General features: G+C 45.5%; 3 protein-coding genes across 15 annotated transcripts in view; 1 reads left to right on the forward strand and 2 right to left on the reverse strand.

The window, feature by feature from the left end:
- Window positions 1–23,704, reverse strand: part of LOC309364399 (uncharacterized protein) — a 152,254-nt gene that overhangs the window by 84,908 nt on the left and 43,642 nt on the right. The window contains exon 1 of one of the 5 annotated variants that reach the window (XM_081901602.1): window positions 10,877–11,233. The exons of 1 other annotated variant lie outside the window; for it this stretch is intronic. The gene's annotated coding sequence lies outside the window, so the exon portion shown is untranslated. Of the gene's footprint in view, window positions 1–10,876; window positions 11,234–23,704 lie in introns of those variants that run through there. 3 more of the 5 variants (XM_081901597.1, XM_081901589.1, XM_081901592.1) reach the window with 3 other exon arrangements.
- The window catches only part of LOC309364383 (uncharacterized protein), a 155,808-nt gene that overhangs the window by 66,654 nt on the left and 65,450 nt on the right, over window positions 1–23,704 (forward strand). The window lies entirely within an intron of this gene.
- On the reverse strand, window positions 1,291–18,510 carry LOC309364590 (uncharacterized protein). Of its 9 annotated transcripts, XM_081902228.1 has the most exons (5): window positions 6,298–6,395; window positions 6,052–6,178; window positions 4,106–4,198; window positions 2,985–3,497; window positions 1,291–2,564 (listed from the first exon to the last, which is right to left on the reverse strand). In XM_081902228.1, exons 1-5 carry the CDS (start codon window positions 6,370–6,372, stop codon window positions 1,885–1,887), a joined length of 1,488 nt encoding a protein of 495 aa, XP_081758354.1. In that variant the 5' UTR covers window positions 6,373–6,395; the 3' UTR covers window positions 1,291–1,884. The 9 variants fall into 9 exon arrangements, with proteins under 9 accessions (XP_081758354.1, XP_081758349.1, XP_081758348.1 ...); XM_081902223.1 differs by lacking the exons at window positions 6,052–6,178; window positions 6,298–6,395 and adding exons at window positions 18,113–18,239; window positions 18,371–18,510 and having other exon boundaries at window positions 1,291–3,497; window positions 4,106–4,186; XM_081902222.1 differs by lacking the exons at window positions 4,106–4,198; window positions 6,052–6,178; window positions 6,298–6,395 and adding exons at window positions 14,838–14,921; window positions 18,113–18,239; window positions 18,371–18,510 and having other exon boundaries at window positions 1,291–3,497.

Consider the following 23,704-nt stretch of genomic DNA (forward strand, 5'->3'; position numbering starts at 1 on the left):
GGTCCTAAAGTATCTTCACTGGCTCCCTGTATGTTTACGAGCACAATTCAAAATGTTGGTGCTGGCCTAAACAGCCTTGGCCCAGTATACCCGAAGGAGCGTCTCCACCCCCATCATCCAGACTGGAAAATGAGGTCCTCTTCAGGGGGTCTTCTGGCAGTTCCCTCACTGTGAGAAATTACAGGGTAGCAGACAGAGAGCTCGGTAGTGGCGCCCTCCCATCAGATGTCAAAGAGATAAACAGCTACAGTGGTACCTCTGGTTGCACACGCTTCGGGTTACAAGCTCCGCCACCCCGGAAGTAGCCACTCCTGATTGTGAACTTTGCCCCAGGATGCGAGTGGAAATCACACACCAGAAGCGTGCACGCAGCAGGAATCACCATTAGCGAAAGCGCGCCTCATGTTACGAGCGGTTTCCGGTTATGAACGGACCTCCGGAATGGATTCCATTAGTAACCAGAGGTACCACTGTACACAACTTTCCAAAACATAATACTGTATCAGGAAGCATTTAATAATTGATGTTTTGTGTGTTTTTATTATGTCGGAAGTTGTCCAGAGTGTCTGGGTCAACCCAATCAGATTATTATTATATTATTATTGCTTGTCACAAAAGCAGTAGCCCTGGGGTAGCCACATGATGTTTAGGGTTGAAAATGGACCAACTAGGGGATTCACTGGTACCTGCAGCATCTTTTCTTTCCAAAAGTGTTCCATTCTTCAACTGGAGTTGTGTTTGTGCCACAGATGGAGAGGTAAGGGTTAACTTTCCCTTCACACCCTGTCCTTGTGCCCTATTGCTTGGAAGGAAGTTTCTTGTTGGCTGTAATAGTAGATATGTCTTAAATCCCAATTGCAAAGCTGGAGGGAGCCTCTCTATCTTAAATGCCCTGAGGTGGTTGCAGCCTTATGGCAGTTCATGGATTTGTAGGAAGTTCCCCTGTGGTTCTCCCCTCTGTGTGCTACTTTGGGGAGAATTAGACATGAGCTTCCAATGATGTATTTTACACCCTCTCTTGTGTCACCTGCCACTAGGTGCTCTGGCACCACTCATACTTCCCTGTGCCTCCTTCCCACCTCATGCAAGATGCACAGCTAAGAGCTGAGACTTTTCTGCCTCTTCCACTAAACACCCCCTTTACTCCTGCTGCCACCAGCTATGTTTTTTCTGAAGACCTTGCCCTTCACAGAATGAGGAGGCATTGCAGCACTATTAATGTATGACCTATAGACCATGTATGAGGGCTTCAGGATTACTTTATGCAGATAAGAAGTCGCTTTCAGCCTGTTTCTTATTTGTTGCTTTATTGCAGTTAAAAGAATGCGTCTCATGCCGTCGTTCCTATAATACTAGTTTAACCAACTCTTTTTGCAAGGCAACACCACGAATCTCACACTCCCCTTTCACAACTATCCATTCCTAACTCCAAACATCAACTTTTCCAACTCTCTCAACCAAAGACCAAAATTAAGCCGACTCTCAGCCCATCATCACTAAACGCAACAACTCCAGATTCACACTCCTTCTCCCTAACAATACAAAGCTGCTTATCCTTTACTAAGTATTATGAGACGTTACCTTCATTACTTTACTACATGAATGTACAACTTTACATTGAAACACCAGAATATCACATACACAGAATGCGTTTAAATTTGATTTCTGCCTATAGGAACCTGTTCATCTGAAGGAAGAAGTGAACTCTTGAGGGGAAAACTTTCTACCCTCCATACACCTAAATGGTTTCCCCCCCTATGCGTCTGTAAACATTTTGTATGTACTTTATTAAACTGAAGCACTTTAGTTTCACATGTGGTGGGGTCACAAAAAAATAAGAATATTCGGACTGAAGTTCTTTCCACACTCCATACTCCTACATGGTTACTCCCTTGTGTGAGTCCGTTGATGATTTCTAAGTGTTCCACTACAGATGAAGCTCTTTCCACATTCAATACATTTATATGGTTTCTCCCCTGTGTGGGTCTGTTGATGTTTTCTAAGCGTTCCACTCTCAGTGAAGCTCTTTCCACACTCCATGCATTTATATGGGTTCTCCCCTGTGTGAATCCGCTGATGTTGTCTCAAGTTTCCACTGTGACTGAAGCACTTCCCACACTCCATACATCTAAATGGTTTCTCCCCTGTATGAGTTCGTTGATGTACAGTAAGGTATCCATTGTCACTGAAGCTCTGCCCACACTCCATACATTTATATGGTTTCTCCCCCGTATGAATTCGTAGATGTGTTGTAAGAGTTCCATTCCGACTGAAGCTCTGCCCACACTCCTCACATTTAAACGGTTTCTCCCCTGTGTGAATTCGTTGATGTACGGTAAGATTTCCGCTTTCGCTGAAGCTCTTTCCACACTCCATACATTTAAATGGTTTTTCCCCTGTATGAGTCCGTACATGTATGGTAAGTTTTCCATTTTCACTGAAGCTCTTCCCACACTCCTCACATTTAAATGGTTTCTCCCCTGTGTGAGTCTGTAGATGTGTTGTAAGACCTCCACTGTGACTGAAGCTCTTCCCACATTCCATACATTTAAATGGTTTCTCCCCTGTGTGAGTTCGTTGATGTCTAGTAAGGTGTGAACACTGTCTGAAGCTCCTTCCACACTCAATACATTTAAAGGGTTTCTCCCCTGTGTGATATCGTTGATGTATAGTAAGGTGTGAGCACTGAAGGAAACACTTGCCACACTCCAAACATTTAAATGGTTTCTCCCCGGTGTGACTTTGCTGATGCACAGTGAGTGTCGAACTACAAATGAAGCACATTCCACATGCCACACATTTATATGGTTTCTCCCCTGTGTGAGTTCGCTGATGTCTTGTAAGAGTTCCATTCTCACTGAAGCACTTCCCACACTCCATACATTTAAATGGTTTCTCACCTGTGTGAGTTCGTTGATGAACACTAAGATTTCCGCTTTCACTGAAGCTCTTTCCACACTCCATACATTTAAATGGTTTCTCACCCGTGTGAGTTCGTTGATGTACAGTAAGTTTTCCATTTTCACTGAAGCTCTTCCCACACTCCATACATTTAAATGGTTTCTCCCCTGTGTGAGTCTGGAAATGTCTTTTAAGATCTCCACTGTGACTGAAGCTCTTTCCACACTCCATACATTTAAATGGTTTCTCCCCTGTGTGAGTTCGTTGATGTTTAGTAAGGTGTGAACACTGCCTGAAGCTCCTTCCACACACAATACATTTAAAGGGTTTCTCCCCTTTGTGAATTTGTTGATGTTTTGTGAGAGATACACTGTGACGGAAGCTCTTTCCACACTCCGTACATTTAAAGGGTTTCTCCCCTGTATGAATTCGTAGATGTGTTGTAAGAGTTCCATTCCGTCTGAAGCACTTTCCACACTCCACACATTTAAATGGTTTCTCCTCTGTGTTAGTTTGTAGATGTGTGCTAAGGTGTTCACTCAAACTGAAGTAATTTACAGATGGCCCCTCAAAATTCTGATTGCCTTCTCCATCACCTGGTTTAAAGTGGGCGATAAGAAAATATTGTTAGGTCTTCAAGGAAGAGAACCAGAGAACTTAAGACACAGCAAGACCAATCAGCACCTTCTCTTTTTTTAACACCTCCATCATTCCTCCCTCTACTATGTACCAAATTTTTAGGAAAGGAAAGGAAATCTGAAAATAGTTTCAAGAACCCTTAGTATCCAGTTCTACCTTCAACTCCCATGTAACACTGAGCACCAAGAGAAACCTTCTATGCTGAGTTGAGGCATCTATGGCCCTCCAGATGTGGTTGGACTCTAAGTACCATCAACCCAAGTAAAGATGGCCAATGACCAGGGATGATAGGAGTTGTAGTGCAGCCACATCCAGAGGGAGACACTTTCTCCATCTTCCCCCTCCTGTGAAAATGCTACGCCTGTGTATTCAGTTTTCTCCTTCCTTCCTGATCTGTAATATCTCACTGATACTTTCCAGCCAACTGTACACATCACCTAAACCTGCACCAGGATGCTGGAAAAGATGGGCCCTCGTTCTGATCCAAAAGGGCTCTTTTTATATACCTACACACTGAAAGGAGACATAAAAAGTTACAGTCTCACAGCAAAGTGGAAGTATGTACCTCTGAATTGGTCCAGGACAACATCCCTGTAATTTTCTGTTCCAAGCGAGGAGATGAGCTCAGACTTGAGTATCAGAGTCTCTGCTATGTGGACTAAGTAAAACATAAGTGCTGTATTGGTAGTAGTCATAATAATAATAATAATAATGAACTTTTATTTGTTTCCTGCCCTCCCCAGCTTAGACTGGGCTCAGGGCGGCTAACATCAAATATATAACAGTGATATAAAATCAAACAATAATTATATTACGTCCTAAAAACAGGTCGGAATCAAAATAAATTCTAATTAGATGGCTTTCCACAGGGTTAGTGCTGGGAACAGTAAATGCTCGTCAGGCCCAACTGTGTACGCTGATCTTAAATGCTGGGAGGCCTCTTTTGTACTAGTTCATATACAAAAAGAGAAGGAGACAGGCTGAGCCATGATCAAAGGCCAGGCACAACAACTCTGTCTTACACGCCCTGCGGAAATATGTCAAATCTCGCAGGGCCCTGATCTCTTGTGGCTTAGCGTTCCATCATACTGGGGCCTAAAAGGCCTTGGCCCTGGTCCTGGCCAGCCTAATCTCCCTGAGGCCCGGGATCTCCAGGATGTTATTATTTGCAGATTGTAAGGTCCTTCGTGGGACATACCAGGAGAGGTGGTCCCTTAGGTAAGAGGGTCCTAAGCCGTATAGGGCTTTAAAGGTTAAAACTGGGAGCCAGTGCAGCTGTTATAACACTAGATGAATGTGATCCCGCGGCAAAGACCCCGTAAAGAGTCTTGTCACGGCATTCTGTACCCACTGGAGTTTTGGGATCAGCTTCAAGGGCAGCCCCAAGTAAAGTGAGTTACAATAATCAAGCCTGGAGGTGACTGTCGCATGGATCACAGTGGCGAGGTCTGGGCAAGAGAGGTAAGGGACCAACTGCTTAGCTTGGCGAAGATGGAAAAATGCCGCCTTTGTTGTAGCTGCAACCTGCGCTTCCATAGCAAGGGAGGCGTCAAGGATTACACCCAAACTCTTGACAGAAGGCGTTGGCACTAATTGCGTCCCCACAAGAGATGGGAGTTCGTGGTAATACAGTGATACATCTGGTTATGAACTTAATTCGTTCCAGTGGTCCATTCTCAACTCGAAACAGTTCTTAACCTGAGGCACACTTTCGCTAATGGGGCAATTCCGCTCGCATCCTGGGGCAAAGTTCGCAACCAGGAGCGCCTACTTCTAGGTTAGCGGAGCTCGTAAGCCAAAGCTTTCGCAAGAAGGACGGTTTGTAACTTCCGATATTATTTTATATGACTCTAAAAATATACAACAATATTAATCTTTTGAGGCAAAGACAATAAAGTATCTGCTGGCCCATTAAAAGCTAATAAATGACGTGGACCAGGAAATCTCATGCCACCATTATTAACCTGTGAGTCTCTTTGTAGATTTTCCCTTTTTAGGTTTTTTGGGGGAATTCATACCACAATATAAGCTTCTGAAGAGTTACCTACTGACAAAAGTACAGTGTTGCTATAAACTACAATCTTCAACATCACTTCGGACAACAAAAGAGGCTTCAAGATACTCTCAAGGCAAACTTTAAGAAATGAAGTATAGGCATAGAAAACACTGGCCTGCAAGAGTGCCAACTGGAAAATTGCTTTACCAAAGGCTTCATGGACTATGAAGAATCACAAGGCTCAGGAAAAAAGGGAGAAACAAGCTAAGAGGAAAAGCATGTTTGGCAAAACTTCACTGTGATTAACTCCTGCCCGGAAACCTATGTCCCCACGGTGTATGGATCCAGAATTTGACTCTACAGTCACTTACAGACACACAGTTAAGACCGTGTTCATGGAAGACTTGACTATGAGGATTTGCCAAAGAAGAAGACACAGCATGAATAAATGGCTCAAACAGCAGTTTTACATTTCCAACGTCTAACAGCCAAGAGGAATAAAAATGTACCCTCACCTAGAGAGGCCACCATCTCATAATTCTCCTCCATGACTTCCTTGTACAGAGCTCTTTGGCCACGATCCAGCAGAGGCCACTCCTCCTCCGTGAAAAACACAGCCACCTCTAAAAAGGTCAAGAGAGCCTGAAAGAAGAGGAAGAAAACAGAGCTTCTCTTAGATCCCCATCATCCCCACTCAACACAGAGGGAGGCTGGGTGGTCCCATCTGTGCCTCTGCCCTCCTCCCGTTGCTCTTTCCCTACCTGAGGAAGCTGCCTGGCTCCTCTTTCCACTCCACCTTTAAGAACAGACCGTTCAGAGGGGGTCTCAGAAGCCATTGCGTTGCCAGTGGAAAGGACGGAGGAGGCGTAAACTAGGCCACTTCTGGGACGCTCTCAGCTGTTGCCACAATGCATTTCAATGCAGGGAGCAGGTCCTTAAAGAGAAAAATGCAGAAATTATTATTATTAATATTATTATTACAGAATTGTATTTATATTCCACTCTATACCCGGAGGTCTCAGCGGTTCATAGAAAGGCAGATTTATTTAGGGTGGGAGACATTTACACAGACAGCATACCTTTTACAAATTACAAATACCAGTACTAATAAATCAATACTCATAAATTCTAATTACAAATGCGAAATCCAAAAACATACTGTGAAACATATATGAAATAGTTGTGTTGTTGTTGTTTAGTCGTTTAGTCGTGTCCAACTCTTCGTGACCCCATGGACCAGAGCACGCCAGGCCCTCCTGTCTTCCACTGCCTCCCGCAGTTTGGTCAAACTCATGCTGGTAGCTTCGAAGACACTATCCAACCATCTCGTCCTCTGTCGTCCCCTTCTCCTTGTGCCCTCCATCTTTCCCAACATCAGGGTCTTTTCCAGGGAGTCTTCTCTTCTCATGAGGTGGCCAAAGTATTGGAGCCTCAGCTTCACGATCTGTCCTTCCAGTGAGCACTCAGGGCTGATTTCCTTAAGAATGGATGTGTTTGATCTTCTTGCAGTCCATGGGACTCTCAAGAGTCTCCTCCAGCACCATAATTCAAAAGCATCAATTCTTTGGCGATCAGCCTTCTTTATGGTCTAGCTCTCACTTCCATACATCACTACTGGGAAAACCATAGCTTTAACTATATGGAACTTTGTTGGCAAGGTGATGTCTCTGCTTTTTAAGATGCTGTCTAGGTTTGTCATTGCTTTTCTCCGAAGGAGCAGGCGTCTTTTAATTTCGTGGCTGCTGTCACCATCTGCAGTGACCATGGAGTCCAAGAAAGTAAAATCTCTCACTGCCTCCATTTCTTCCCCTTCTATTTGCCAAGCAGGAGGGAAACTGATGAGGGGCTTTTTCATGCTTCAGGAAATGGAAAATGTTCCTCTTCCCTCCAGTTTTGGGGCACAAAAGCAGCACAGCAAACCCTCCCCAACTGCACCCCCCAACATGGGAAACCCAACAGGGCTCTTTCCTTTGTGCCAAAGCAACCTCAGCCAGCCAGACTAGGATTTCTGAAAGGGCCTGCCCCTTCCCAAGAAGCAAATTATTGCATCCTTTTGTTTCCTTCTCACATGAGCCTCTTTCTTACTCAGGAAGCTCCGGAGGCCAATGTCAAGCGAATGTCAAGGGAACTGTCCACCTTTCACCCCCACCCAATTCGAAATCTCCTCCCTCTCTCCCAATGCAGAGGCGACTCTGTTCTCTAGGTGCTTCCACTTCCTCTCCCCTGCTTGCCCTCCCGATCTCCGCCCCACTGAGGGAGGGGCTTTAGCAGCAGATTTAAGAGGGGGCAGATCAGGGTCCTGGAGGAGCTCACCCCTCCCCTACGTTACAGACCGGCTCCCTGAAGCAGGACGCAGAGCCTGGGGGGAGCGATGGGGGGGGGGCAGCAGTGAGAAGGGAGATGGAGGGTGTTAAGCAGGGTGTTACAAGGGGCCGCTCGGGACTTCGTGGAAAGCATGGCCTCCATGGGGCTGTCCCTGAATAAGTCTGGCCCAACCCATAGCCGCGGACATGCCTTGGACCTGGTGTTTACCTCTATGGATGTTGGTGATCTGACACTAAGTAAAAGCGAAACAAAAGAAGTGCCATGGTCAGATCACTTCCTGGTGCAACTGGACTTCTCTGCGACCCATCCCCTCTGCAGGGAGGTGGGACCGATTCGGATGGTCCGCCCCCGCCACTTAATGGATCCAAATGGTTTCCAGAGAGTGGTAGGGGATGCTTTATCCCATGTTGATGGCCTTTCAGCCGATTCCCTGGTGGCCCGCTGGAATGTGGAGTTAACCAGGGCTATTGACTGTTTGGCTCCGAAGCGCCCTCTCCGATTGCATGGAGCCCGGAGAGCCCCGTGGTTTTCCATGGATCTGAGGGCAATGAAACAATCGTTGAGACGGCTAGAGCGCCGGTGGCGGATAACTCATTCCGAATCTGACCGGACACAGGTTAGAGCTCAACGTCGAGCCTACCAAGTGGCGATAGCGACGGCGAAGAAGACTTTCTTCACCGCCTCTATTGCATCTGCAGAAAACAGCAGCAGGAGACTTTTTCAGGTGGTTCACAATTTAGCGGAACCACCTGCAACATCAGGGCCCAGTACGGGCCACATGTTCTCCTGCAATGATTTTGCAAAGTTTTTTGCAGATAAAATCGCTCAGATTCGGGAAGAAGTAGACTCCACCATGGGAGCAGGGCCGGGGCGGGAGAGTGCTAGAGTCCGGTCTAGTCAAGTTGTGTGGGATCAATTCCAATCTGTTACCTCCGAGGATGTGGACAGGCTGCTTGGACGAGTGAAGCCAACCACCTGTCTCCTGGATCCTTGCCCATCCTGGCTTATAAAAGCTAGCCAGGAAGAACTGGGCGATGGGCTTCGTGGGGTGGTGAATGCTTCCCTCCGTGAGGGAGCCTTCCCAGACCCGCTGAAAGAGGCGGTTATTAAACCGCTTCTTAAAAAACCATCGTTAGATGCGGCCACGATGGCCAATTATCGCCCAGTCTCAAATCTTCCATTCTTGGGCAAGGTGATTGAGCGAGTGGTTGCTGAACAACTCCAGGCACGCCTGGAAGAAGCGGACCATTTGGATCCCTTCCAGTCGGGATTCAGGCCTCATCATGGGACTGAAACTGCCTTGGTCGCACTGGTTGATGATCTCCGGCGGGCTAGGGACAAAGGTGAGAGCTGTTTCCTAGTTCTGCTGGATCTCTCAGCGGCCTTTGATACAATCGACCATAACATCCTTCTGGACCGTCTTGAGGGGCTGGGAGCTGGGGGCACTGTCATACAGTGGTTCCGCTCCTTCCTCCTGGGCCGTGTTCAGAAAGTGGTGGGGGGGGGATGAGTGTTCAGACTCCTGGGCTCTCACTTGTGGGGTGCCTCAGGGTTCTGTCCTCTCCCCCATGCTTTTTAACATTTACATGCAGCCACTGGGAGAGATCATCAGGAGGTTTGGGCTGGGTGTTCATCAGTATGCAGATGATACCCAGCTCTACCTCTCTTTTAAATCAGAACCAGTGAAGGCGGTGAAGGTCCTGTGTGAGTGTCTGGAAGCGGTTGGAGGATGGATGGCGGCTAACAGATTGAGGTTGAATCCTGACAAGACAGAAGTACTGTTTTTGGGGGACAGGAGGCGGGCAGGTGTGGAGGATTCCCTGGTCCTGAATGGGGTAACTGTGCCCCTGAAGGACCAGGTGCGCAGCCTGGGAGTCATTTTGGACTCACAGCTGTCCATGGAGGCACAGGTCAAATCTGTATCCAGGGCAGCTGTGTACCAGTTCCATCTGGTACGTAGGCTGAGACTCTATCTGCCTGCAGACTGTCTCGTCAGAGTGGTACATGCTCTGGTTATCTCCCGCTTGGACTACTGCAATGCGCTCTACGTGGGGCTACCTTTGAAGGTGACCCGGAAACTACAACTAATCCAGAATGCGGCAGCTAGACTGGTGACTGGGAGCGGCCACCGAGACCATATAACACCGGTCTTGAAAGACCTACATTGGCTCCCAGTACGTTTCCGAGCACAATTCAAAGTGTTGGTGCTGACCTTTAAAGCCCTAAACGGCCTCGGTCCAGTATATCTGAAGGAGCGTCTCCTCCCCCATCGTTCTGCCCGGACACTGAGGTCCAACTCCGAGGGCCTTCTGGCGGTTCCCTCACTGCGAGAGGCCAGGTTACAGGGAACCAGGCAGAGGGCCTTCTTGGTAGTGGCGCCCGCTCTGTGGAACGCCCTCCCATCAGATGTCAAAGCGATAAACATCTACCTGACATTCAGTAGACATCTGAAGGCAGCCCTGTTCAGGGAAGTTTTTAATATGTGACATTTCAGTGTATCTTTTATCTTTGTTGGAAGCCGCCCAGAGTGGCTGGGGAAACCCAACCAGATGGGCGGGGTACAAATAATAAATTATTATTATTATTATTATTAAGGAGCATCACAAGGTGGGATGGGGCTGCCCCCCCCCCCTTGAACGGAGAAGGACTGACTGCTGAGTCAACATGCACAGGGCGGGGCTGCAAATCCCTCTGTAATTAAGTTGCACTGGGGGGGGACCCTTTTGTGGTTCGTCTCAAGTGTCTTCACCCCTCCCCCCACCATGGGAGCCTGGCTTGATCTCTGCGCTTCGAAAAGGATCTTGCAATGCAAACCCTGTTGGGGGAGGGGGACCCCACTTTGCAACAGGATGGCCTGCATCCAGCCCCCCCCCCGATTTCTACAGAGAAAGGGCAGGCCCCCCCCCGCAATCCTCCCGCCTCCTTTCCCAGCTGCCCTGTTTGTAGTTTCAGGGGGAGGCAAAGCAAATCCTTCTCCCACCCCCCCTCCCCAAATAACCCCCCAATATGCGGCACCTCTTTCTCCTCTTCTCCAAGTCCGCTTCTCTTCCGCGAATGATGATGGAGACCCCTCCCCTCCAAATTGCCTACCCCCCCAAAAAAATTAACTTCCTGCCTCTCTAGGAAGCGGAGCTCATTGACCCAGAGGGAGGGGGAGGGGCAGGAGATCCGCCTCCCCCTCCCCCTGCAAACATGAATTTCCTTCCCAGCCGGCAAGCTCTATATTCCAGTTTATTTAGTGAGAAATTCATGGGTTCGATTCTGCGCAGAGGCAGCGAAAGACAACACACCCCACCCCAATTTTTGAAAAGCCTCCTCCTGGAAAGGAGTTTAGAGCATTAATGGAAGACAACCCTAAAAGGTGGTCCTCCCTGGATGGTTAAGTCCAGTCAAAGGCATCTCACTTTCAGGCCGAGAGTCCAACTGAGGGCATCTTGCAGCACCTGTTGTGGCTGCTTCTTGGGCAAATGCTCAATGCCGGCAGAGGGAGAAGCAGCTCCAGGTGAACTCTGCTTTCAGCCTCCTGTACACCTGCTCTTTCTACAGATATCTGAAAGATGTGCCAATAGTAATAGCTACAATAATAATTTATTATTTATACCCTGCTCATCTGGCTGGGTTCCCCCAGCCACTCTGGGCAGCTCCCAACAGAATATTAAAAACATGATAAAACATCAAACATAAAAAACGTGGGCACAGAGATCCCTCTCTCCACAGGGAAATGACTCTCCTGAAACCACTGGCAATGCCCACATTCCCCTGTGCCACCTTCCCTCCATATGTTGGTTGTTCCCCTCAGCACCTCCTTTATTCCAGCTGCCACCAGGGATTTTATCCACTTTGCCGTTAACGTAGCCATGAATGAGAAGCTATTGCAAAACAATGGCTTCATAAAATATAAACGACATAGGACACTTTAAAGCTTACTTTGTGCGCGTAAGACAACCATTCCAGTCTTTCTGTGTTTTCATTGTTCCTTTGTTGCAATTATAAAAATGGGCTTTGTGGTGCTGTTCCTATAACAGGGAGTTGGACTTGACCTTTGGAGTCCCTTTCAACTCTTCAGTTCTAGGATTCTAGAGCCAATCCTGCTTCCTAAGCACCACGGTTGTCAGGGACACAGCCGCCCAGAACAGTGCTGAGGAGTCTGAATGGGACAAAGAGCCAGACGAGGAAAGGATGGCTTTTTCTCCTTCTCAGCTATGAATGATCAAAGAAAAAGAAGTATCTGTCTTTGTAACATCTGGGTGACATTTAAAGAAATGTACTATATTTATATATAGTATTATTGTAGCAAGTGGAGGTAATAGGGAACTGTAGAGTCATACCTCGGGTTGAAGTAGCTTCAGGATATTTTCAGGTTGCGCGCTGCAGCGACCTGGAAGTAACGGAGCACATTACTTCCGGGTTTTGCCTCTTGTGCATATGGTCAAAATGATGTCATGTGCAGAAGCAGCGAATTCGTGACCCGCGCAGACGCAGGTTGCGTTCGCTTCTGAATGCGAATAATAATATAGGCCTACTAATAAAGATGAATATTTTTCATCATAGGCACCTACACAACACAAAACACTGTTCCTGTATGTTGGTTTTATTTTTTATCTTATATTTTGGAAATGTACATCCAGGCTTTTTCCTTCAAATTTTTTTGAGAGTGAGGCCCCAAGCTATAGCTTGTTTAGCTTATACGTAAATCCGTCCCTGTCTGTGAGATCGTTGATGTTTCCTAAGAGTTACTCTTACTGAAGCAGCTTCCACAATCCATACATTTAAATGGTTTCTCCCCTGTGTGAGATCGTTGATGTGTTGTAAGAGCTCCACTCTCACTGAAACTCTTCCCATGATCAATACATTTAAATGGTTCATTCCTGTACAGTAAGTACAGTGGTACCTTGGGTTACAGACGCTTCAGGTTACAGATGGGTTATGAACTTTACTTCAGGATGAGAAAAGAAATCACGTGGCGACAGTGGGAGACCCCATTAGCTAAAGTGGTACCTCAGTTTAAGAACAGTTTCAGGTTAAGAACAGACCTCCAAAACGAATTAAGTTATTAACCTGAGGTACCACTGTATTCCATTGTGACTGAAGCTCTATGCAGGTTTCTCTCATGTAAGTTTGTAGATGTATGGTCAAATTTGAAGGTTCACTGAAACTGTTTCCACATGCCAAACATTTATACGGTTACCCCCATGTATGTGTTTTTGGATGTCTTGTAAGTTGTCCACCTTCACTGAAACCCTTCCCACAATCCATACATTTAAATGGTTTTTCCGGTGTGACTATGTTGGTGCACAGTGAGTTTCCAACTACAAATAAAGCTCTTTCCACACTCCAAACATTTAAATGGTTTCTCCCCTGTATGAGATCGTTTATGTCTTGTAAGAGCTCCACTCTGACTAAAGCACTTCCCACAATACAAACATCTATATGGTTTCTCACCTGTGTGAGTTCGTTGATGTTTTCTAAGAGCTCCACTCTCAATGAAACCCTTCCCACACTCCATACATTTAAATGGTTTCTCACCCGTGTGAGTTCGTTCATGTACAGTAAGTATTCCATTGTAACTGAAGCTTTGTCCACAAACCATACATCTAAAGGGTTTCTCTCCTGTGTGAGTTCGTAGATGCGTTGTAAGAGCTCCACACTGAATGAAACCCTTCCCACACTCCATACATTTATATGGTTTCTCCCCTATATGAGTTCGTTGATGTATTGTCAGTTTTGCACCTTCACTGAAACCCTTCCCACAATCCTTACATTTAAATGGTTTCTCCCCGGTGTGACTCTGTTGGTGCTCGGTGAGTTTCCAACTACAGATGAAGCTCTTTCCACATTCCATACATTTAAATGGTTTCTCACCCGTGTGAGTTCGTTGATGTACAGTAAGTTTTCCATTTTCACTGAAGCTCTTTCCGCACTCCATACATTTAAATGGTTTCTCCCCTGTGTGAGTTCGTTGATGTTTTGTGAGAGCTCCTCTCTCAATGAAACCCTTCCCACAATCCATACATTTAAATGGTTTCTCCCCTGTGTGAGTTCGTTGATGTTTTGCAAGAGATCCATTCTCACTGAAGCTCTTCCCACACTCCAAACATTTAAATGGTTTCTCCCCTGTGTGAGTTCGTTGATGTCTTGAAAGAGTTCCATTCTTACTGAAGCTCTTTCCACACTCCCTACATCTAAATGGTTTCTCCTTTGTGTGAATTCCTTGATGTATGATAAGTATTCCAATTTCACTGAAACTCTTCCCACACTCCATACATTTAAAGAGTTTCTCCCCCGTGTTAGTTTGAAGATGTGTCCTAAGGTGTTCACTCGCAGTGAAGTACTTTACAGATGGCCCCTCAAAATTCTGATTGCCTTCTCCATCACCTGGTTTAAAGTGGGAGAGAAAGATAATATTGTTAGGTCTTCAAGGAAGAGAACCAGAGAACTTAAGACACAGCAAGACCAATCAGCACCTTCTCTTCTTTTAACACCTCCAGTATTCTTCCCACTCCTATGTACCAAATTTATATGAAAGGAAAGGAAATCTAAAAATAGTCTCAAGAACCCTTAGTATCCAGTTCTACCTTCAACTCCCATGTAACACTGAACACCAAGAGAAACCTTCTATGCTGAGTTGAGGCATCTATGGCCCTCCAGATGTGGTTGGACTCTAAGTACCATCAACCCAACTAAAGAAGTCCAATGACCCAGGCTGATGGGAGTTGTAGTGCAGCAACCTCTGGAGGGACACACTTTCTCCATCTTCCCCCTCCTGTGAAAATGCTATGCCTCTGTATTCAGTTTTCTCCTTCCTCCCTGATCTGTAATATCTGGCTGATACATTCCAGGAAACTGTTCACATCACCTAAACCTGCACCAGGATGCTGGAAAAGATTGGCCCTCGCTCTGATCCAAAAGGGATCTTTGTACACACTGAAAGGAGACATAGAAAGTTACAGTCTCACAGCAAAGTGGAAGTATGTACCTCTCAATTGGTCCAGGACAACATCCCTGTATTTTTCTGTTCCAAGTGAGGAGATGAGCTCAGACTTGAGTATCAGACCCTCTGCTATGTGGAATAAGAAAAACAGAAGTGCTGTTTAAATATATATGTGACTGTAAAAAATATACAAAAGTATTAATCTTTTGAAGCAAAGACAGCAAAGTATCTGGTGGACCATTAAAAGTTAATAAATGACGTGGACCAGGAAACCTCATGCCACCATTATTAACCTGTCAGTCTCTTTCTATATTTTACATAGGATTTTTTGGGGGGTGAGCATTTCATACAACAATATCAGCTTATGAAGAGTTACCTACTGACAAAAGTACAGCATTCCTATAAAGTCCAATCTTCAACATCACCTCCATTGGACTGGTCATATTGTTCAGATGCCCGATTATCATCTTCCAAAGCAACTATTCTATTCCCAATTTAAGAATGGAAAGAATACCAATGATTAAAATGACAGTACTTCCCCAAATCCTCTTTGTCTTTCAGACAATTCCAATAATTATTGGGACAAAGTGTTTTAAAGATTGGCAGAGGGACCTGGCCAATTTTATTTGGCAGGGCAGAAAAGCAAGAATGAAATTTAAATTGTTGACGGAACCCAGAGAAAGAGGACGGTTCGTGGTCCCGGACCTCAGAATGTACTTTGAGGCTGCATGCTGGACTTGGTTGAAAGAGTGGATGTTGCTTAGGAATACCGAAGTCTTGGATTTAGAGGGCGGGGACAAGGTTTTCAGGTGGCATGGCTACTTATGCCATGATAAAATACAAGCACATAAAGGCTTCACGAACCACCTAGTGAGGAATGCCTTATTCAAAGTTTGGGAGAGGAATAAATCCAAAGTTCTAACAAAAAACCCTTGGTGGATATCACGTATAGAGTCAACTGCCATTCATAAGAATAACATGAACAATAACTGGGCCAACTAACATAGACTTGGTGGATGAAACTGAAAAGGTCTGAAGAACTCAAACAACTAGGGATAAATTGGCTAGAATATTACCAGTTTAGGGCGACCTTTGAAAAAGATAGGATGTTAAAAGGGTTTGATAATAAAGCATCGATCTTAGAGAAGGAGGTTTTACAGAAAAACCAAAAGACTCTCTCCAGAATGTACATGCTGTTACAGAATACTCAAATACAAAAAAGAGGAAAAGGGAAAGGCCAGTATGTTTCCGAGCACGATTCAAAGTGTTGGTGCTGACCTTTAAAGCCCTAAACGGCCTCGGTCCTGTATACCTGAAGGAGCGTCTCCACCCCCATCGTTCAGCCCGGACACTGAGATCCAGCGCCGAGGGCCTTCTGGCGGTTCCCTCATTGCGAGAAGTGAGGCTACAGGGAACCAGACAGAGGGCCTTCTCGGTAGTGGCGCCCGCCCTGTGGAACGCCCTCCCATCAGATGTCAAAGAGATAAATAATTACCTGACATTCAGAAGACATCTTAAGGCAGCCCTGTTCAGGGAAGTTTTTAATATGTAATGCTGTACTGTTTTTAACACTGATTGGGAGCCGCCTAGAGTGGCTGGGGAAACTCAGCCAGATGGGCGGGGTATAAATAAATTATTATTATTATTATTATTATTATTATTATTATTATTATTATTATTATTATAAGATGGGAGCAGGACTTGGGTTATGTAATTGAATATAAAGAGTGGAAAAAACTGTGGACAAAAAATATTAATTTTAAAGCATGTTATTATTTCATAAGAGAAAACTACCTGAAAATGCACCATAGGTGGTATTTAACACCAGAGAGATTGGCTAAAATGAATAAATCGCTTGGTAATAAGTGTTGGAGATGCACAAAGCAGATTGGAACCTTCTACCATATGAAATCAGCCCTGAGTGCTCACTGGAAGGACAGATCCTGAAGCTGAGACTCTAATACTTTGGCCACCTCATGAGAAGAAAAAACTCCCTGGAAAAGACCCTGATGTTGGGAAAGATGGAGGGCACAAGGAGAAGGGGAGGACAGAGGACGAGATGGTTGGACAGTGTTCTCAAAGCTACCAGCATGAGTTTGACCAAACTGCGGGAGGCAGCGGAAGACAGGAGTGCCTGGCGTGCTCTGGTCCATGGGTACACGAAGAGTCGGACATGACTAAATGACTAAACAACAAAACCGTATGTGGTAGACATGTCCACAGATCAGAAAGTTCTGGGACACGATCCATGAAGAAATAAAAAAGTTACTAAGAACTTCACATAGCAAAAGATCAGAAGCATACCTTTTGGGAATATTGACTAGTGATATTTCTAGAGAAAATACTAAATTCTTCTTGTGCATGACATCTGCGGTGAGAATCCTGGTGGCTACATACTGGAAGGGTAACCAGGTACCGACTAAAGAGGAATGGTTATGTAAATTATGTGAATTATTTGGAACTGGCCAAACTGACGGATATAATAAGACTAAAGCCAATGAATACAGTCAAGAAGGAATGGAAGTGCTTGAATGATTATTTAGAAAGACAATGTTCTAATGTAAAAATTTGGCTGTGTCTAGAAAGACCTTGTGAATGGAAAATGGGAAACACACACACGCACATCTATATATTAAAGTGAAAATAATACTGAAATACGGATAAAATACGAAATGTGAAAGGAAGTGTTGGGAGAGTAATGGAAGTCTATTACTACTATTATTTTGTAAAATAGTGTTTATTGTAAAATAGTGTTTCTTCGCATTTTTCTTCTTTTTTTCTCTTTTCTTTTTTCAAATTTATTCTTTATGTATGGCTTGGTATTGATGTATTTACTTTGCAATAAAAATTCTTTTTTAAAAAAATGAAATGAAAAAAAAAAGAATGGAAAGTTGAAATACTGGTGGACAACTAAAGGGGTTTAAAGACGCTTTCAAGGCAAATGTATAAAAATGAAGTATAAGCACAGAAAATTTGGCTCCAATTAGAGAATAGCCTATACCGAAGGCGTCATGGACTTCGAAGAAGCACAAACTCAAGACAAAAGGGAGAAGCAAGCTAAGCGGAAAGTACGTTTGGCAAACCCTCACTATGATTAACTCCCGCCCAGAAATCTATGGTTCCCAATGTAGAAGGAGGTGTGGATCCAGAATTGAACTCAACAGACAGTCACACACCATTAAGACCGTGTTCAAGGAAGACAATCTTACTCAGCTACGAGGATTCGCCAAAGAAGAAGATATGACATGAATAAATGGCTCAAACAGAGGAGCCACACCTCCAACATCTAACAGCCAGGAGGAATAAAAATCTGCCCTTACCTAAAGAGGTCACCATCTCATAATTCTCCTGCATGACTTCCTTGTGCAGAGCTCTTTGGCCTGGATCCAGCAGAGCCCACTCCTCCTCCGTGAAGAACACAGCCACCTCCTCAAAGGTCAAGAGGGCCTGGAAGAAGAAGAAGAGGAAGAAAACAGAGGTTCTCTTAGATCCCCATCATCCCCACTCAACACAGAGGGAGGCTGGGTGGTCCCATCTGTGCCTCTTCCCTCCTCCCTGCTCCCGTTGCCTTTCCCTACCTGAGGAAGCTGCCTGGCTCCTCTTTCCACTCCATCTTTAAGAAGAGAAGGTCCAAACAGTCCCTCAGAGGCCATTACGCTGCCTGGAGGCGATTTGGAGGAGGCGTAAACTGGGCCACTTCTGGGACTCTCTCAGCTGTTGCCACGATGCATTTTAATGCAGGGAGAAGAAGAGTTTGGATTTGATATCCCGCTTTATCACTACACGAAGGAGTCTCAAAGCGGCTAACATTCTCCTTTCCCTTCCTCCCCCACAACAAACACTCTGTGAGGTGAGTGGGGCTGAGAGACTTCAAAGAAGTGTGACTGGCCCAAGGTCACCCAGCAGCTGCATGTGGAGGAGCGAAGATGAGAACCTGGTTCACCAGATTACGAGTCTACTGCTCTTAACCACTACACCACACTGAAGCCGCTCTTTAAGGAGAAAAATGCAGAAATAATTATTATTATATTTTTTATTGATTGAATTTCTATACCGCCCTATACCTGGAGGTCTGAGAGCACTTCATAGAAAGGCAGATTTATTTAGAGTGGGAGACATTTACATAGAGAGCATACGTTTTACTAATACTGTACAAATACCAATAATAATAAATTAATACTCCCAAATTCTAATTAAGAAAGCTCTGGAACACTTGAGATTATCACAAAAGAAACAGAAACTATTGACTTTTGGTGTAAGTATTTGTGAATCTGTCTCTCTCTCCCCTCCCGCCCAGACCGGCTCCCTGACGCAGGAGGCCAAGGGAGGGGGTGTTCCAGGCTGAGTGTGAAGAAATACACAAAAATGGGTTAGGAGGCTGGGTCTAAAATGGGGGGGGTGTCACCTGGTGCCTTTCAGTGCATAGGTGCCAACTCCCCGGGTCCCTGAGCACCCACCCATTTCCCCATGAAGGGGCCGGGCACCCACAAATTTCGGTGCCAGGGCCATGCATACTGAATGGCACCCACAGCCCCGGGGAGCCACGGTCGTGGGGTGAAACTGGCACAACTGGTTCAGTGTCCCAGTCAGGTTGCAGGGGTGGGGTGGGGGGGAGAGCCCTTCTCTGGTTCGTCTCGGGAAGCAAAATGTCTCTCCCCCCCCCCACTAGGAGGCTGGTTTATCTCTGCGCTTCAAAAAGGATCTTGCCATGCAAAACGTGTTGGGCAGCAGGGTGGCCTTTATCACCCCCCCCCCCCGATTCCCACAGGAAAAGGGCGAGACCCCTCTCTGCTTTATTTGCAACCCCTCCCGCCTCCTTTCCCAGCTGCCCTGTTTGTAGATTCCGGGAGAGGGAAAGCAAATCCTTCTCCCATCCCCCTCCCCAAATAACCCCCCCCGAATGAGGATGGAGACCCTCTCCCCTCCAAATTGCCCCTCCCCTTTTTGCAGCCCATTGCAGAGTGCCTCTCCTGATTCCCAGAGGGAAAGGGGGGCAGCCCTTCCTTGCCTTGTTTGTAGATTCATGGGGAGGGAAAGCAAATTCTTCTCCCTCCCTGCACCCCAAATCTCCCCTTCCCCTGAAATGTTGCACCTCTTTCCTCCTTTGCAGGCCTCCTTCTCTTCCGGGGATGTGCATGGAGACCCCACCCCTCCAACATTGCCTTCCCCCCCCCCGTCACTTCCTGCCTCTCTAGGAAGCCAGTTCATTTACCCAGGGGGAGGGGGAGATTGCCCCCCCGCCCCCTGGAAGCAGAGTCATAGGACTGTAGTGGGAAGGGCCATTAGGTCCAATCGCGGGCGACTCTGAGGTTGCGGTGCTCGGCTCTGCGGTTTAACCCACAGCGCCACCCGCGTCCCACTAAACACCCCCTTTATTCCTGCTGCCACCAGAGATAATGTCTTAGCTGAACACTTCACCCTCCTCGTAGCCAAGAATGGCAATTTACTTATGTGATAGGAATTTTGAGGTCTTAAATGTTAGTCAAATGTTCATAAGTGTACCAACTGTGATAGGAATTTTATGGTCTTAGATATATGGTAATGTTCATAACTGCACATACATAGATCAACACAGGAAGACCAACCTGGAACCATTTTGATTCCTAAACTGACTGGAAAAGCCTCCCCATTGTCTCTTTCCTCACAAATCCTGTCTCAAGGATATGTCTGTTTGAATAAGGTGTGAGCCTGTGACCTGGCCCAGGAAATAAGTATTTTACCACTACAAAAGAATGGCCAGGCGCCCCAGGAAATCCAATCAAGTAACCTGTCAGACAGGAGATAAACAAGGACAAGAGAAAAACAACATTTAAATTTTTGTGGTGTAGGTGGGATATATCTGAGGGGTGGTCTTAGGTTACACACCTGTGATGTATGCATAATGTTTCTGGGGGTGGTCTTGATTTGTTGTTGTTGTTGTTGTTTAGTCGTTTAGTCGTGTCCGACTCTTCGTGACCCCATGGACCAGAGAACGCCAGGCACCTCTGTCCTCCACTGCCTCCCGCAGTTTGGTCAAACTCATGCTGGTAACCTTGAAAACACTATCCAACCATCTCGTCCTCTGCCGTCCCCTTCTCCTTGTGCCCTCCATCTTTCCCAACATCAGGGTCTTCTCCAGGGAGTCTTCTCTTCTCATGAGGTGGCCAAAGTACTGGAGCCTCAGCTTCACAATCTGTCCTTCCAGTGAGCACTCAGGGTTGATTTCCTTCAGTATGGAGAGGTTTGATCTTCTTGCAGTCCATGGGACTCTCAAGAGTCTCCTCCAGCACCATAATTCAAAAGCATCAATTCTTCGGCGATCAGCCTTCTTTATGGTCCAGCTCTCACTTCCATACATCACTACTGGGAAAACCATAGCTTTAACTATACGAACCTTTGTTGGCAAGGTGATGTCTCTACTTCTCAAGATGCTGTCTAGGCCTGTCATTGCCCTTCTCCCAAGAAGCAGGCGTCTTTTAATTTCATGGCTGCTGTCACCATCTGCAGTGATCACTGAGCCCAAGAAAGTAAAATCACTCACTACCTCCATTTCTTCCCCTTCTATTTGCCAAGAGGTGATGTGACCAGTGGCCATGATCTTCGTTTTTTTGATGTTGAGCTTCAGACCATATTTTGCGCTCTCCTCTTTCACCCTCATTAAAAGGTTCTTTAATTCCTCCTCACTTTCTGCCATCAAGGTTGTGTCATCTGCATATCTGAGGTTGTTGATATTTCTTCCGGCAATCTTAATTCCGGCTAGGGATTCATCCAGCCCAGCCTTTCGCATGATGAATTCTGCATATAAGTTAAATAAGCAGGGAGACAAAATACAGCCTTGTCGTACACCTTTCCCAATTTTGAACCAATCAGTTGTTCCATATCCAGTTCTAACTGTAGCTTCTTGTCCCACATAGAGATTTCTCAGGAGACAGATGAGGTGATCTGGCACTCCCATTTCTTTAAGAACTTGCCATAGTTTGCCGTGGTCGACACAGTCAAAGGCTTTTGCATAGTCAATGAAGCAGAAATAGATGTCTTTCTGGAACTCTCTAGCTTTCTCCATAATCCAGCGCATGTTTGCAATTTGGTCTCTGGTTCCTCTGCCTCTTCTAAATCCAGCTTGCACTTCTGGGAGTTCTCGGTCCACATACTGCTTGAGCCTTCCTTGTAGAATTTTAAGCATAACCTTGCTAGCGTGTGAAATGAGTGCAATTGTGCGGTAGTTGGAGCATTCTTTGGCACTGCCCTTCTTTGGGATTGGGATGTAGACTGATCTTCTCCAATCTTCTGGCCACTGCTGAGTTTTCCAAACTTGCTGGCATATTGAGTGTAGCACCTTAACAGCATCATCTTTTAAAATTTTAAATAGTTCAGCTGGAATACCATCACTTCCACTGGCCTTGTTATTTGCAGTGCTTTCTAAGGCCCATTTGACTTCACTTTCCAGGATGTCTGGCTCAAGGTCAGCAACCACACTACCTGGGGTATACGAGACATCCATTTCTTTCTGGTATAATTCCTCTGTGTATTCTTGCCACCTCTTCTTGATGTCTTCTGCTTCTGTTAGGTCCTTTCCACTTTTGTCCTTTATTATGGAAATCTTTGTACGAAATGTTCCTTTCATATCTCCAATTTTCTTGAACAGATCTCTGGTTCTTCCCATTCTATTGCGTTCCTCTATTTCTTTGCATTGCTCGTTTAAGAAGGTCTTCTTGTCTCTCCTTGCTATTCTTTGGAAATCTGCATTCAATTTCCTGTATCTTTCACCATCTCCCTCGCATTTTGCTTGCCTTCTCTCCCCCGCTATTTGTAAGGCCTCATTGGACAGCCACTTTGCTTTCTTGCATTTCCTTTTCATTGGGATGGTTTTCCTTGCTGCCTCCTGTATAATGTTACGAGCCTCCATCCATAGTTCTTCAGGCATTCTGTCCACCAAATCTAAATCCTTAAACCTGTTCCTCACTTCCACTGTGTATTCATAAGGGATTTGACTTAGATTGTATCTTACCGGCCCAGTGGTTTTTCCTACTTTCTTCAGTTTAAGCTTGAATTTCGCTATAAGAAGCTGATGATCTGAGCCACAGTCAGCTCCAGGTCTTGTTTTTGCTGACTGTATAGAGCTTCTCCATCTTTGGCTGCAGAGAATATAATCAATCTGATTTCGATGCTGCCCATCTGGTGATGTCCATGTGTAGAGTCGTCTCTTGTGTTGTTGGAAAAGCGTGTTTGTGATGACCAGCTTGTTCTCTTGACAGAACTCTATTAGCCTTTGCCCTGCTTCGTTTTGATCTCCAAGGCCAAACTTGCCAGTTGTTCCTTTTATCTCTTGACTCCCTACTTTAGCATTCCAATCCCCTATAATGAGAAGAACATCCTTCTTTGGTGTCACTTCTATAAGGTCTTGTAAGTCTTCATAGAATTGGTCAATTTCAGTTTCTTCAGCACAAGTAGTTGGTGCATAAACTTGGATTACTGTGATGTTAAAAGGTCTGCCTTGGATTCGTATCGAGATCATTCTATCATTTTTGAGATTGCATCCCAGTACAGCTTTCGCCACTCTTTTGTTGACTATGAGGGCCACTCCATTTCTTTTACGGGTTTCTTGCCCACAGTAGTAGATATGATGGTCATCCGAACTGAATTCACCCATTCCCGTCCATTTTAGTTCACTGATGCCCAGGATGTCTATATTTATTCTTGCCATCTCATTTTTGACCACCTCCAACTTACCCAGGTTCATGGTTCTTACATTCCAGGTTCCTATGCAATATTTTTCTTTACAGCATTGGACTTTCCTTTCGCTTCAAAAAGTCTTTATAAGCCCTTGCACAGCAATTTTGGGGGTCCTCCTCCTCTCCTGTGTGTGGTGAGTGGGGACCCTGTTGCAACAGATCAATAAAGATCAAGCTTACTAGCTGCTTTGCTTCTCAATA

Source organism: Podarcis melisellensis (genome assembly GCF_964234715.1).
Source record: "Podarcis melisellensis genome assembly, chromosome: 2".
Taxonomy (NCBI): Eukaryota; Metazoa; Chordata; class Lepidosauria; order Squamata; family Lacertidae; genus Podarcis; species Podarcis melisellensis.